The sequence below is a fragment of the Gavialis gangeticus genome, unplaced genomic scaffold (genome assembly GCF_001723915.1).
Source record: "Gavialis gangeticus isolate Ggan-Ray unplaced genomic scaffold, GavGan_comp1, whole genome shotgun sequence".
NCBI lineage: Eukaryota > Metazoa > Chordata > Crocodylia > Gavialidae > Gavialis > Gavialis gangeticus.
In genome coordinates, this window is record NW_017729034.1 from 43,160,960 (window position 1) to 43,176,503 (window position 15,544).

The 15,544-nt window shown below is 41.0% G+C and overlaps 1 protein-coding gene across 9 annotated transcripts in view; it reads left to right on the forward strand.

Annotated features, from left to right (window-relative positions):
- Positions 1-15,544, forward strand: part of CEP170 (centrosomal protein 170) — a 177,881-nt gene that overhangs the window by 20,306 nt on the left and 142,031 nt on the right. For all 9 annotated transcript variants that reach the window (XM_019526993.1, XM_019526996.1, XM_019526992.1 and 6 more), the window contains exon 2: positions 4,173-4,318. In XM_019526993.1, coding sequence (XP_019382538.1) covers positions 4,214-4,318 — 105 coding nt within the window. In that variant the 5' untranslated portion in view covers positions 4,173-4,213. The remainder of the gene's footprint in view (positions 1-4,172; positions 4,319-15,544) is intronic.

The following is a 15,544-nucleotide window of genomic DNA, read 5'->3' on the forward strand; positions in this document are numbered from 1 at the left end:
GTTTCTTATGAGAAAATTGGTTCCGAGTTACAACATTTCGACTTAAGATGAGGTTTTCAGGAATGAATTGTGTTGCAAGTCTGAGCACTACCTGTACTTTTATGAAATTAAATACAAATCAAAACAAGTTTCTTTTGAATGGGAGTCCAATTAAAGGAACATAGTCATCACACTGGCCTATTGTCTGGTTGATTCCCTCTCTTAAGAATAGACTTTGAATGCTTGATGCTTTATTTTTTTCTCCAGGACTTCACCATTGAATTTCTTTTTATAAGAGCTGCTGATTATAGCCATGTCCATTTATGAAGGGCATATAATCTTTGGTGCAATCCCACCAAGCATCAGCTACCAAACCATTAAGTCAGGCTGTACAAGGAAACAAACTTCTACCCCACCCCAAGGATGGGGCTCTTCCAGGAGTACAGGGAAACCTAGAACTGTCAATGGCAAGCTCACTTGCCTTTACACAAATGCCAGGAGTGTGGGCAACAAACAGGAGGAGTTGGCCCTACTCCTAAACAGTACTGATTACAATCTCATAGGGATAATGGAGACATGGTGGGACTCTACCTATGACTGGACCACAGGTATAGATGGCTGTACTTTGTACAGGAAAGTTCGTGTAGCAAGAAGGGGTGGGGGTGTAGTTCTCTATGTGAAAGAACAATACACTTCCCTACAGGCGGAGATTGGCAACCAAGAAGGGCAACTTGAGGCCCTCTGGGTAAGAATACAGGGCAAACATGGTGAAGGGGATATAATGGTAGGAGTCTACTACAGACCTCCTAATCAAGAGCAAGAACTTGACCATGAGTTTTCCAGGGAACTGGCTGAGGCTGCACACTCTCAGTCCATGGTTTTTATGTGCGACTAACTTCCTGGACATCTGGACATCTCATGGGAAGAGCACTGAGCCAAATCTGATTGGTCACAGTGCTTCCTCACATGCACTGACAAGCTTTATTTGTCTCAAGAAGTCCATGGACCGACAAGGGGAAAGGCGCTGCTGGACCTAGTACTGGCCAAAGGGGATGATCTAGTCAGCAACCTGAGAATCGAGGTGAAGCTGGGAGACAGTGACCATGATTTGTTAACTTTCTCTATTCACTGCAAAGCTGGAAAGTCAGTCAGCAATACGAAAATCCTTGACTTTAGAAAGGCCAACTTCCACAAGCTCAGGAGGGTAGTTTCTCAGGCCCTGAGAAACCACAGTCTGGCAGGGAGGAATGTCCATGATGAATGGTCACTCCTCAAGGATGTAATCCTTGAAACACAAGGGAAGTCCATTCCAACCCACAGAAAAAGTAGCAAAAGGGCTAGACGACCCCCTTGGCTCAATAGGGAACTCAAGGACCCCTTGCACCTTAAAAAAAAAAAAAAAAAAGAAGAAGAAGAAACTTATAAAGGATGGAAGATGGGAAACATCACAAAGGAGGAGTACTCAGCACTAGCCCACACCTGTAGGGAGCAGACTAAGAAACCCAAGGCTGAAACGGAACTCAAACTCGTTAGGCAAATTAAGGACAACAAAAAGTCCTTCAGATATGTTGAAAGTTGGAAAAAGGTAACATTGGACCCTTACTAAATCAGGTCGGGCAGCTGCTAACTGACACAGGAAAAAGCCAGTTTTCTTAATGACTATTTCACGTCGGTCTTCCATCAGCCCAGTGGGATCACTTTGCCTGACAAAAGGCAGGATCACGAGGGGAAGGGTGAATCTGTACCCACCATTACCACTGATCTTGTAAGAGAACATCTTAAGAGGCTGGACATCCACAAATCAGCTGACCCAGATGGAATGCACCCAAGAGTGCTAAAGGAACTAGGTGACATTATAGCACAGCCTATGACAATGATGTTTGAGAACTCATGGCACTCAGGTGAGGTGCCTGACTATCGGAAGAGGGCCAGTGTGGTGCTTATCTTCAAGAAAGGGAGAAGGGAAGATCCAGGGAACTGCAGGCCAATTAACTCAATCCCTGGAAAGATCCTGGAAAAATCATTAAGGAAACCATTGCCAACTAACAGAAGGTAATATTCTGAGAGAGAGTCAATACCGCTTCATGGCAGACAGATCTCATCTGCCCAAGCTGATCTCCTGACACATCACATGGAGAAAGGAGAAGAGGTAGATATCATATTCTTGGACTTCAAGAAAGCCTTTGACTTGGTATCCCATTATGTCCTCATGGAAGAAATGGGGAATTGTGGCCTAGACAATTTCATGGTCTGATGGCTGGTGAACTGGCTCCATGGATGGACCCAGAGAGTGATAGTTTATGGAACCAAATCAACTTGGCTCCCTGTAACCAGTGACGTCACCCAGGGCTCCGTTCTTGGACCTGTATTCTTCAAGGTGTTTATAAATGATCTGGACTTGGGTGTTACAAGCGGACTGACAAAGTTTGTTGATGACCCCTAACTATGGGGAAGTGCAGCCACCCCACGGTATAGGCTGGAGATCCTGGCCTACCTCAACAGGCTTACAAGGTAGGCAGATCAAAACCTGATGGTATTCAACACCAAGAAATACAAGGTGCTCCACCTTGGGAGAGAGAACCCACACCACACTTACAGGCTTGGCAGTGCTACGCTAGTTAACACTGTGTTTGAAAATTACTTGGTCATGATTGATCACAAGATGAACATGAGCCACCAATGTGATGCTGCAGCTGGCAAAGCAAGCAAAACTCTGGCCTGCATCTTCTGATGCATCTCAAACAAGACCCAGGAAGTCATTCTCCCACTTTGTTCGGCCTTGGTGAGACCACAGCTGGAATACTATGTCCAGTTTTGGGCTCCACAATTCAGAAAGAATGTGGAGGAGTTCAAGAACGTCCCCAGAGAGCCACACAAATGATTGGAGAACAAGAGACCAGGCCTTATGAGGAGAGGCTGAGGGATATGGCATTCTTCAGCCTGGAGAACTGTAGGGTCAGGGGTGCCTTGGTAAGCCTATAAGTATACAAGGGGTGTGCACCGGGAATAGGAGGACATCTATTCACCGGAGGACCCCACGGGAAGACTAGGTCCAACTGTCACAAACTCTTAGAAAACCGTTTTAGGGTTGACATAAGGAAAAACTTCTTTACCAGCCGAGTACTCAGGGCCTGGAATAAACTCCCACCAGAGATGGAGCAGAAACGCTTGGATGCCTATCTTGCTGGGATCATTTGACCCCTGCTGACTGTCTGCCCTTTGGGCAGGGGGTGGTCCCTTCTCGCCCTAACGTCTACAAAATCTATGCTGTAGCCCAGGGGTTAGGAACATTTTTGGGCAGAGTGCCAAAAACAGTCGCAACTTTGACTTGTAGGATGTTCGTTTGATGAAGTCAGAATAGATTTGTGTATGTGCTAAATGAATTAAAGGTACATAGTACGTATTTTTTACATGCAGTGAAACTTAAGGTCCCAAATCTCATATTCTTTTGACAAATTAAGGTATTTTTAAAATGTTGGTAGAGGAATCATTGGCAACTATGTTTCAAGACTTTCAACTTCTTACATATTGTACACGTTTTGCTGCTTTTTGCGTATCTTGCTTTTTAAAATGCCTTTATCTACTTTTAGATATTGTTTCTTTTCTTCATGTATGTTATATCTAAATACAGAAAACACTCCATGGAAAAATATAATCACAAAAAGCCCAGTGTTTAGATTTCCTGTAGTTCCTTTCAGTTTTTACTTAACTTTTTGAGGAATAATTCTGGTCTTGTTTTATGCTGAGGTGGATTTTATCTTGGGACAGACACACAAGCTACTTTTGTTTTATCTCTGTGGACAGATAAATGTATACAGTGTTACATACTGTTGATGGTGGTGATGTGTTATAAAAGCATTACTTTGCTTGGTAATAAGCATTTAAGTGTTAAAAGCTTTCTGACAACTTTGTGTGCGACTGGCAGTCCTTTAATTTAAATAGCTACAGATTTATTTTGAACAGGCATACATCTGCAATATTGAAGGTGCCTAATTGCATGAAGAAAAGCCTCAGATTTTATGTAAATTTAATTGCCTGTCACTTCCTGTAATATCTGGATTCAGTCCATTGGGAGATATACATGATGTTAGAATTGGTTTTTCAGACTGTTTTGTATACATTTATCACAGTGCTTGTTGAGTAGGAGCTGAAGCTAAAAATAACTAAATATATTTCTCTCTTTCTTGCTTCAGGATGACGTAGCTTTGCCAAGAACTTAGCAGCTAAGCAGAAAATGAGCTTAACATCCTGGTTTTTGGTGAGCAGCGGAGGCACTCGCCACAGGCTGCCACGGGAGATGATTTTTGTTGGAAGAGATGACTGTGAGCTGATGTTGCAGGTAATTGCATCAGCCTTCCATCTGCAACTGTTCAAAGTTTGGATTTAAAACACTATTTATAGTCCTTCTGAGAATTCTATTTGCCAGATGTTAAGTTTTTAATTCTCTGCATTTTCAGCTTTTGCCAACAATTTTAATCTAAACTAATCTTTCATATTCCTTATATAGGAAAAGTGAATTTGATTCTATTGCTGTTGAACAGATAATCATTGTTTAAAATTCAAGAGAAAGGTAGCTAGTGGTGTACTTCTGAAGTAAAAGAGAAGGCAGGGCAGGGTGGCACCTTAAAGCAGTGCTTCCCAAACTTTTCTTCAGCAAGACCCCATTTCTTCAGCATAACCTCATTTCCTCAGCTTCGTCCCTTACTCCCAACCATCAGCCCCCATCCTTCAGGTGCCCCTCCTGACTTGCAGCCCCCATCCCCCCAGCAGCCTCCTCTCTGGCCTGCCACCAGTGAGAAGCGGCAGCAGCTATGGCTGGAGTGGAGTGCAGACCCTGGCTCTTCTCCTCCCCCCCCATCCCCCCTCACCCCGGTGCTCTCCCCTGCAGGTGGCATGGCCAGAGTGGAGGCTGTGGGGGTTGGGGCAAGGATGTGGGCTGCCTGCTGCGGGCTCCAGTCTCCTTGCTCTGTGGCCCAGTGAGTAGGATCCGACATGGGAGAGAGTGCCATGGCATCATGGCCACCAAGCTGAGGCACACCCTGCCTGCCCAGCAACAGCGGGGGCACAGCTCTGCACCATTGCTGCACTTCACCTTGGCAGCCATGGCAGTGCAGTGCTCCCTCCTGTGCTGGGTCCTTCCCACTGGGGCTGTGGAGGTGATTCCTGTGGAGCTGGTCTGCACCCCACTGTGGGTGCAGAAATTGTGCGCCCCCCGCCCCCCAGCTGCATGTGCCTCCCCCACCAGCCCAGCCGCATTGCCTTTCTCCTTCAAAGGAAAAAATCCACGTTTTCCCACAGCAAATGGAAAACCTGGATTCCTGTTTATCACCACCCCATCTGTTGATGTTGCAACCCCATTTGGGATTGTGACCTACAGTTTAAGAATAGGTGACTTAAAAACACTCATTCAGAGAGAATGAGCTCTCATAGGCTGCAGCCTACTCTGTCAGATCCTGTCAGTGGACTGAGATTAAATTGTATTTCATATAAATACACACATTGAGAAGTAATGTATGACAAAGTAATTGAAATACAACTGTATATTACAATCAGGAGATTATTTGCATAATTTTGTTAAGTGTAGTAAGATAATTGTTGGAGAGGTCTTCCTGTCTATGTATTATATTATATTATATCCAATCTAACCATTATGTTTCACACAGTTCAGTATCTATGTATGTTGATGGGGTAATCCTTTCTTTGTATAAATGTCTTCAAAATTGTTATTAGTTTTTTTAATTATTTAAATTAGTGCCTAAAGCATGGGTTTATAAAAATGATATCCCCAGCTTTTTTTACTTTATCTCAAATCAGGTAAAAATGGAAATTTTAAATTAATGACATACTTTAGTAACTGTTAGAAAAAAACTATATTGACTATTAGACAAAAAATATAATAGAAAAGCTCTAAATTTGGCACAACAGGGAAATGGTGTAAGGAGAGAAAGTATTTACCTACCTTTAAAGATTTTGAATTATGAAAATAATGACTTCAATGGAAGTGCATTTTTTTTTGTTCTTACAAAATCTTGTATTGCATATGTTACTACTTAAGTGGCTTCTTTTCCTGGGCCTGATCCTGGGAACCTCTATGCATGGATTTAATGAGCACTTTCCTAACATCTCTTCTAGATTTATTTTATATTATTCAGTACAACAATTGTTTCTTAATTTTTCTACCCCATGACACAGAATCCATGTGGCCATTAATGATGACATCAAAACCTCTATTGCAAAACTAATTTTAAATTCTTTATGTGCATTTATTCCTGTGCAGTAGCATGAATGAGCCATGAAGCTCCCATTGGGTACACTAATGACAAGCATGTGTCTGGCTTTAGAGAAGATTATTGTAAAGAGGTGTAGTTTTCTGTGAGTGCATGCATTCAATTACTTAAAAGGTGAGGGAAGAGTAGGACGCATGCTAACAACTACATTTATAGTGTAATAGATTAACAAGCAATAGGTTGCAGTCTCTTCAGTATCCCTATGATGGACTACATTGCCATTTAATCTCATATAGTTGATGTAATAGATTTGATCTAGTATCTGAATGCAATTGTGGCTTGCACAGTAAAACCAAAATAATTCTAATAAATTTGGAAAAATAACTGGAAGTATTAGCAGAGATTATTATGGCACCCTAAGTTAGGGCACTCTTTCTTCCATTTGTAACAATATTTTATCATTTAGGGCACAGCTGTTCAACTGGCAGCATTTGAGGGGTTAATCTGCAGCCACCAGGCTCCCACTGGCCACTGCTTCTCCTATCACTCTGGGTGCTGCTGCGGCTTGGGTTTTTGGGCTTTCCCTTCCCCCTTTACCTTCTGCTTCCTGTGCCTGCCTTGGGGCACCAGGAAACAGCCTGCAGTGGTAGGGAAGCCCATGGTGCCATGCAGAGGAGGATCCCACAGCTGGACAGTTGATGTGGCAGGGGAGCCTTTTGCGGTGGTGGCCTAGGGGGACATATGGCTTACACTATTGCAGCCTGCACAGGGTGCAACCCCCAGCCACTTACAAGTTAGACAGCCCTGATTTAAGATGTATTGAATTTTTGGCTGTATTGAAAAAAGCTGTTGAATATTAGTGTTTCAGGCTTAAATTCCTATCTCCCCCTTCAAAGCAAAGGAAGAAATGTAACTATCTTGAATATGAACCTTGCTATAGTTGCATTTTGTTACTATGTGAGCTTGAATATTGTGATACATTCTGTATGGCTTTGCAACTTGGAACTATCAAGGAGGCAAAATTAGTGCATAATAAAATTATCTCATTTATCTCTTTTCGGATGCAGAATAGGCTGACGGTCATAATCCATGCTGGTGGTTGTTTCCTGAGGGAATTTATCCAAATTCAAAGCCTACATTAGTGGCCATCTCTTTGGTGCATAGCTTTCACATTTGTGCTCAGCATAGATATTTGTGAGAGAGATCCTGGTTCAGGTGGAAGGAGTTTCTAGAAGGTTTCACATGAGTTATCATCCAAGTCAGAGTATATGTTAGCTGCAGAATTTGTACAAGAAATAACAAGATATAAACAAACTAAGGTTTCTAAAATGAAATAATACAGAACAAAGTATGTAGGCTTGATGTTATGGATGTTTAAAAAATACTCACGTGGTTAGCCTGAAATCCATTTTTATTTAGGCAGGAAAATAAAATTTTTGACATTATTCTTAGTATCAAATAATCTGATACCTATAAAGAATCTAAAAAAAGGCTGTTAATTGAGATTGTTTTAATTTTTTTAAATGGCTAGTACTTTTGTGAAAAGCTGATTGTCTCTAAAATTATATATGGAAATGAGTAAAGAAAAAATTTTTAGAACGTTGTCATGAAAAGCTGTTGAAAACATGGAAATACCTGTAGTCATTATACCTATCTTAAAGGAGGCCAAGGACAATAAATGTTAAGTTGTCAAAATGGTTTTCCCTCTGGATTATAAATCCTTTACCACTCTCAATTGCTTCTTCAGTTTATGTTGCTCTGGCTTGTGAAAATGTTATGGTACCATGGTACAAGCTATTACTCCATATTCTATAATACTTTCATCCCTATATATCAGTTTTTCTCCTCAAAAATGCATGACAACAAAGAACCTGAGCCTGATGAAGGGACTTTGATCCTGAAAACTTTCAGAAAAGGACAGTTTTCTTGCCATTTTCCAGTTGGTCTAATAAAAGGTATCATTTTGGAACCAAGACTTCTAGTTTTTTGTAGGTCTTTTCATCTCGGACCAACACATCTACCAAGTACACCCCTGACAACAAAGAAGATTTTTTTAGCTGTTAAGTAACATTTTGCTTGGAAAGTGGGTGATGTTTAGGTTTTTTTCCTTATTTTTTTTAGAAACAGCACTGGCCTTCAGGTAATTTATCTGTATATGTCATTTAAAACTGTCTTGCAGTGCACCTCATAATAGGAAGTATCCCATATTTGTTCCCTGTAGCTACATCAAAAACAAAAATAAGGTTTTTGGACTTGCTAGAATGTTACCTATATTTTATTTCTAATTACTTGTATTAAAAATACCTGCGTATGTACCTTCATGTGGTGATGGTGAGTGATCACTGTAAATCTTAGTGATTAAAGAAAGTTGACGTTTTAATTCAACTGTATTAGAGAAATGGCTTCATTTGTAAATTTAAACAAATTATTCAGCAATACATGGATTGAGAATTTTTACTTTTATACAAGATGAGTAATAAAAGTGAAGCAGACTCGTTTGAGGTTTTGATTTCCCCACCCCATGTTAGCTCATAGAAAATCACCAAGTTACTGATTATGTTCAGCCTCTTATTAAGATGTTTTCAAAATCAGCTGTAGCCTGCGGAAGATCACACCTCTTTGAACAAGATAAGTCTGTAAGGTGCCACCCTGCCCTACCTTATGTCTTCTCTTGGTATGTATGCTGCTGTTTCTGCTAGTATCTCCACCTCTATTAACATCATATGGGAGACAGCAAAAAACTACATTAAGTTGCCATAACTCTTAGCTATTCAGCATTCATTCTGGTTGGCTGGCTACAAATCATCTTGATGACCGAACTAATAATTGCGTACGTTTGAAGTTTCCTCCTAGTGAAACTTCTTAACCAGTATGCTGTGGGCATGTCTACACGAGACACTGACTGCGCAGTAGTATTAGGCTTTTGCATAGTAGCATCACTTAAAAGGTGTTTCCCAGCGCTACTGTGCAGTAACTCCAGTTACTGCGCACTTTTTTAATACTTGTATAAGGACATACTAAGTAAATGCACAGTAACCAGAGTTGCTTATACAAGTACTAAATAAATGTGCAGCAGTGTCTCGTGTAGATGTGCCCCGAATCTGGCAAAATAAAGCTTGCAGAAGAGTATATTGTGGAATGCATTACAAGTTTGTTGTAGTAGTTGAACTCTCAAGCAAATGCTAATCATTAGAGAAGTTATGCTTAATATCTTAAATGTCTCTGCATAATTTTGAATAGATTACTTGGTTTTGTTTGTTTCAGTAATAGCCACTAGTTCATATAAGATGAATCCAAGCAAATGTGAGAAGTGGATAACAGAACAGCAGTGTTAGTTGCTTTCAGTTTCTCTTCTCCCCTTTATTTAATTCATCTGCCTATTTACTGTTTATTCACCAAAACTTTTAAATTAGTAGGCATTTCATGGCTATCAGTCTTTTATAAACTAAAGAAGTAAAATAACCACCTCTTTGAAAGTTTGTCAGCCAGCAACTTCTGCTTTGTTCCCAGAATAGTAAATATTTTATTAGCTCTTTTCAAATGTTTATATGCCATTTGAAGAAAACTGACTAATCTTAAAATTGTTTAAGGAAAAGAGTACCGTTGAGCCGTTGCTGCTTTTTGAATTGCTCTACCTTTTTAAAGTGAAATTTAGTGTGTATAACAATATGATCTCTACTTATGTAATATGGCAATTTGTCCAATAATTTTTATGACTGATCATCTGTGACTTAAAGATTTAAAAGTGTAGGTTTGTCGCAAATGCTCTTCACAGCCAACTGCCTTTTGTTTCTGTTACTCTCTGAAATACCAGTCAGTGTTAACTGTAGCTGCATCCAGACTGTAAACAAGAAGAGATAAGGAGTCATATAGAGCCTTTTACCTAGAGGCCACTGTTTCAAATACAATGTGGACTGGACTATTGAATTTTTTTTACCTGGTAGTTTGATTGCCCTTTGTGAAATGGCTGGATGATCTTATTCCATTGTTATAGTGTGAAAATTTCTACACAGAGACTGCCATCCTCACTTGTATACAAGTGTGTGTTGGTAGACCAACACTGAAAAATTTGTATTTTCTAATAATTCTTAGAAATCTCTAGAGACGCATGGGAATAACTTGACAATACATAAAAACACGTCTTATTTTTAATCAGCTCTGATATTCCTGCTTAAAATAAGTGTTCTGTATTTTAGTCTTTCGTGAGGATGGTGGTCCATTACTTTAGCTGTGGGGGTGGGGTTTTTGTCATAAGGTTGGAAACGCATGAAAATCTAGAAAGGGTTCTTCAAGAATTAAAGATCTTCTGATGGGACAATCTTTAAGTTGAACCAAGAGGCCCCACCAATTATCTTGAAAATGTTTACCATTCTTATTTGTTAGTAGATGAGACTTCAGTGATCTCTAGTGACTCAGAGCTCTTCCATCCTTCTGTTTTCTCCTCTTTTTACAATATAGTTACTGCTTCACTGTGACAGTAAATGTTCCTTACATGGAATGTTTTCCCCATAAACAAGTCTGTGCTAATGTTGAGGATGCCCTATATTTAGAATAGAAAGAAACCTATTATCCTTTATTTGTAGGGAGCCTACAATGGAAAAACTTTCATAGGAACATAAGTGTCTTCTATATGAGGGAGTGATGGAGCACTTCACATATTTAAGGACATCAGTGCTACCTTATGCTCTCTTGGAGTTTATTCACCAGATCTTAGGAGGAAGCAGAAGTTTCAGCTTTATCCTATTCATAGGCATACTTGGCATACCTCTTCTGTTCTCATCCTCATCTGACAGCATATTGATCCTCAGAATTGCCTGAAAGCATCAACAGTTCTCTGAGCATAAACGTTCCTCATTTATGCCTACTGATTCACCATGTGTTTCAGAGCAGGCCAGGTTTTAATAGTGTGATTCAGACATCCCCTTTTGTGCTGACCTGCCTTTCTTCTCTCTGACAACTGTCTAGCCTTCTTCCAATCTGCATAGGCTAAATTTACTTTGGACCATGGGTTCTGAACTCTCTCATAACAGAATATACAATTTTCAGTTCACTATCCACCCAGATCCTTCTTCTCTGCCCCTTTTTAGGGACCAAAATTCCACTATAGCAGGAAATAGTCTCCATTTGACCAATGGAGGCAGTAGAAAAAGTATCGCCCACATACTAGTGGTTCTTAAGCACTTGTTTGATATGAAGTAGGGCAACCTAATAACTTGCAATTTTTGTTAACCTACCCAGGACCAAAACTTGTGGAAAAATCTCCATGACTTACGTTTTCTTCTCAGAGACGTAAAGGCAGAGTGATATCAACTTAGAGACTGTCCATCTGGGTAGGCATGATAATTATAAGAAGTCAGCTAATATTAGAGGTGCACTAATACATCAGTTCCATACCAGATTGTCACTGATATGAGAAAAATCGAGAGCATTGGCAATCAGCTTTTTTGGCTGATGTGGCCAATAAATGCTGCGTGCATGTACGCTGCCGCAGCATGCAGGTGACCAGAAGCACAGTGCTAGGAAGGATAGTGGGAGGGGCTGCAGCCACCCCAAAACTTGTCATAGCCCTCCGCCCAGCCCCTGGCCCCAGCCTGCAGCAGCAGCACATCCTGCCCTGCACACAGATCCAGGGGCACACACCCCTTATGCCCTCCCAGGGTGCGCACAGCAGTGGGTGCCGCCCCCACGCCTCCCAGACAAACTGCAGCTGTCTTGTGCCCCGCCCCAGCAGCACTTATCCCAGCACCAGCCCCACTCCCTCCCTCACTGCAGAGGCCTTGATCTATCCCCCCCACACATACACATGTCCCTTCCCTCCCCCTTTCCCCCACAACAGACTTACTAGCTGGACACCACTTTCCATGGTGTGGGGCTGCATATCGGCTGATATGGCTCTTTAAAAATAGGCCATTGGTATTGGCCAAAAAAATCTGTATCGGTGCACCCCTAGCTAATGGTTCCTTTTAACCAGAAGGGAAGGGAAATTAAATATTGAAAGGAAGGAAGAAAGAATATTGCCCTACTATGAGCATTTAAAATGTCTTGAACTTACAATTGCCCCCTACTTGGTTGATATGGAATTATGTACTTCTTTCTCAAGTCTCAGTGGATTTGTTTATTCTTATAAGTTGTATATCTTTAGTTTCAAAATTTTAGAAAATTACTATTTAAAGAAAACTGCTTTTTTCTCTTACGTAGTGTAAGTGGGCTAGGGTCCCCACTTCCATGCAAGTGGGCTTTGCCCCTTATCCAAACAATAGTTCAGAAGCAGGCCTAAGTGTCTGCAACCTTGCCATGTGGCTTTGCTCCCTTGGGAGTTCCTGAACCAGTCCTCATAATAAAAAGCAATACTCCATTGTCCCAACAGTACAGTTTTTCTCCAGGTTGCTGAAGAGGGCCCTTTAGCTCTGCCCCTTCCTAAAGGTGAGATCTTCTGGATTTCAGTCTTCTCCCTGCCCACAAATGCCTCCTTTCCCCAGCTTGAGCTCCTTGTTTTTTTTCTCCTTTCAGGCTTTTAGTTGCCAACTAATTGCCCGCAACTGGGGCCCTACCCCAGGGCTGTTTGCCTCCGTTAAGGGGCCACACTGCCCCATTACACAGCTTTTTTATTTGGTTGGGGTTTTATTTTATTTTTTATTCTTTTGGTTTGGGTGAAATCTGAAATGCAATTCTTTGTCTCTAGTTGCTCCAGTGGAAAACTTTGAAGTTGTAGTGAGATATTGTGTTTTGTTAAGCATATTTTCTTATAATGCTGAGACAGTTGGCATTTTATTGTCCTTTCCTTCTGCTGTCACTTGTATATGGTCTATTTACTCTTACTATCTCCTACCAGCTTGCAGAGTATACTTTTTTCCCGCCCCCAATTTTCAATTTTCTGATGGGCAAATGGTTAAAAATGCTGGGAGCATGTTGAAATTAGTGATCCAGCATTCAGCTCAATAGTACAGCACTTTAAGATGTATGTGATATAATTTTCACTCCCCAACCCACAAGAGTAATTGCTGTTTTAATTGGGAATTTTCAGTACATGCCAATATTATACAGATTTCATCCTCTGTGTAGTTTATGGAAGCAGAAGCCAGGGTACAGATGGTTTGAGGCATGTAACATTTAGTATACTGTAGAAGACTTGCATTCCTGTGTGACTGTTATACCACATGGGTTAAAAAATAAAAGCCTAATAATGCTGCCTTGTTTTATATGTATGGTTCTTTGTGCAGTGTCTTCCATTCTACATTGGCAATTCTCTTGCTCTCTAAATGCAAAGAATGTGGGCAAAGCATGATAAAAACATTAAACGCCACATTCTTTATCTCCTGTTAGCCAATCATGGATGTTGTAAAAGCATTGCTAAAAACAATTCCTAAAGGAAGCATAAAGGAATTAAGTAAAGCATAAAGGAATTATATTTTAGATACATGCCTAAAAACTGTTATTTTAACAGATGTTTTATTCAAGCCTAATGATGCAGATTTGCCCTGAACTGGATTGTTATATAAGGCATGCCGAATTACTTGTGTTCATGTATTTGTATTTGGAATTAAATTCATCTGGAATACGTTAATACATAAGTTTATATTTGTGCAAATACAATATTTTTGTCTTCTAAATCAGCATGCTGAGACACCTTTGATTCCAGGGGTAGAATAAACTGTTGTCTTGAGGATAAAAAATAAATAAATGACATTACTGTTCCAATCCTGCAGTCTGAAAATAGTGTAGTATCAACGTTGGTATAGCCAGAAGAAGAGCCACGTTAGTGAAGGAGAAATTGTTGAACAGGAGCAAGAGAACAAGACAGAAGATTTTAAAGTCAGGTTGTAAAAAAGGAAAGTCAGTCCCAACAGAAAAGAGGAAGAGTCATGGGTAAGTGAGCACCCAGAGCCAAGGAAGGAGTCTAAATGATAAACAAGGCAGAGAAAGACAGGATGATTGGCAGACAAAAAAAAGAGCATAGACCCTCAGAAGAATATGCTCTTCTGTGATTGGGATCTCCTTATTAATAGAATCAAAGGGCCTTATTAGCAGAGCAGATTTGAAGAATGGAAGGATGCATTACTTGCTCAAAGCAAGAATATGAGAAGTAAAATTGAAAGTTCTTGATGGATATGAGGAGAAAAAATACCAATTGTCCTTCATCCCAAAACCAATGACACTAATAGATTTACCACTGAAGCAGATCAAGATTGACTATATAAGGCTAGGGAAGATGCTCAAGGAAGTAAAGTCTCAGGTGGAACTGGGTATTAAAGAAGGAGGGTAAATTCACTGCCAAGACAGAGATAAGCTTAATACAAGGATTAGTTCTGTGAGAGGGGTTTTGGGGTTATACAACCATAAGGAAGCATTCAGAAAAAAGGAATGAACTGATATCCATGTGAGTACTTGGGTTATTGGCTTTCTGAGATCAAGGCTGGCACAACAAAAGCAGCTTTCAACTACCTGAAGGGGAGTTCAAAAGAGGATGGAGCTAGACTGTTCTTAGTAGTGGCAGATGACACAACAAGGAGCCCTGGTCTCAAGTTGCAAAAAGGGAAGTTTAGGTTAGATATTAGGAAGAATTTTCTCACTAGAAAGGTAGTAAAGCACTGGAACAGGTTACCCAAAGAGGTGGTGGAAGCTCCATTCTTGTAGGTTTTCAAAACCCAGCTAGACAAAGCTTTGGCTGGGATGATCTAATTGGGGATAGTCCCTCTTTGAACAGGGGGTTGGACTAGATGACCTCTGGAGGTCACTTCCAAACCTAGCTTTCTATGATTCTAGGACAAAAGAGTATAAAAAATGAAATAAGCATCTAATTTGGGCAGGACCTGGATGAGGTTGGAGAAATAACTGAGAGATTTTTGTACAACAAAATGGGGGAATTAATGATGAAGGGACATGAAACTGGATGTCAGAGGTGAAAATGGATCTTTGAAGTGTTATGAAATAGCAGTCATGATCAGAAACAGGTACTGAAAAGCAGATAGAGATATGGTGATGGGGTATGTCACGGGGGCACTTGGGTGCCCCGTTCCTGAGTAAGGATTAGAGCAGCTGCCAATCACCAGGGCAGCTCAGCTGTGGGTTGCGGGAGTAACCAGGTCGGCCATGTGACCGGAAGGGGGCAGGGCTGGGCCCTTATAAACAGCTAGGCCGGAGCCTGGCTGGCAGTTCCCTTCTGGCAGCCTGCGTGTAAGAGCTCTGCGGGAGAGCTAAACTGAGCAGTGCTGCTTGGCACATAGAGGGCTGCATTATGGTGCAGGCGGAGAGAAGCCTGACCAGAAGGCTTTGGCCCGAGAGCCAGGACAGCCGGGACTTGATGTAGAAGCCGGTAGGCTGATTGTGTTGTTATAGCC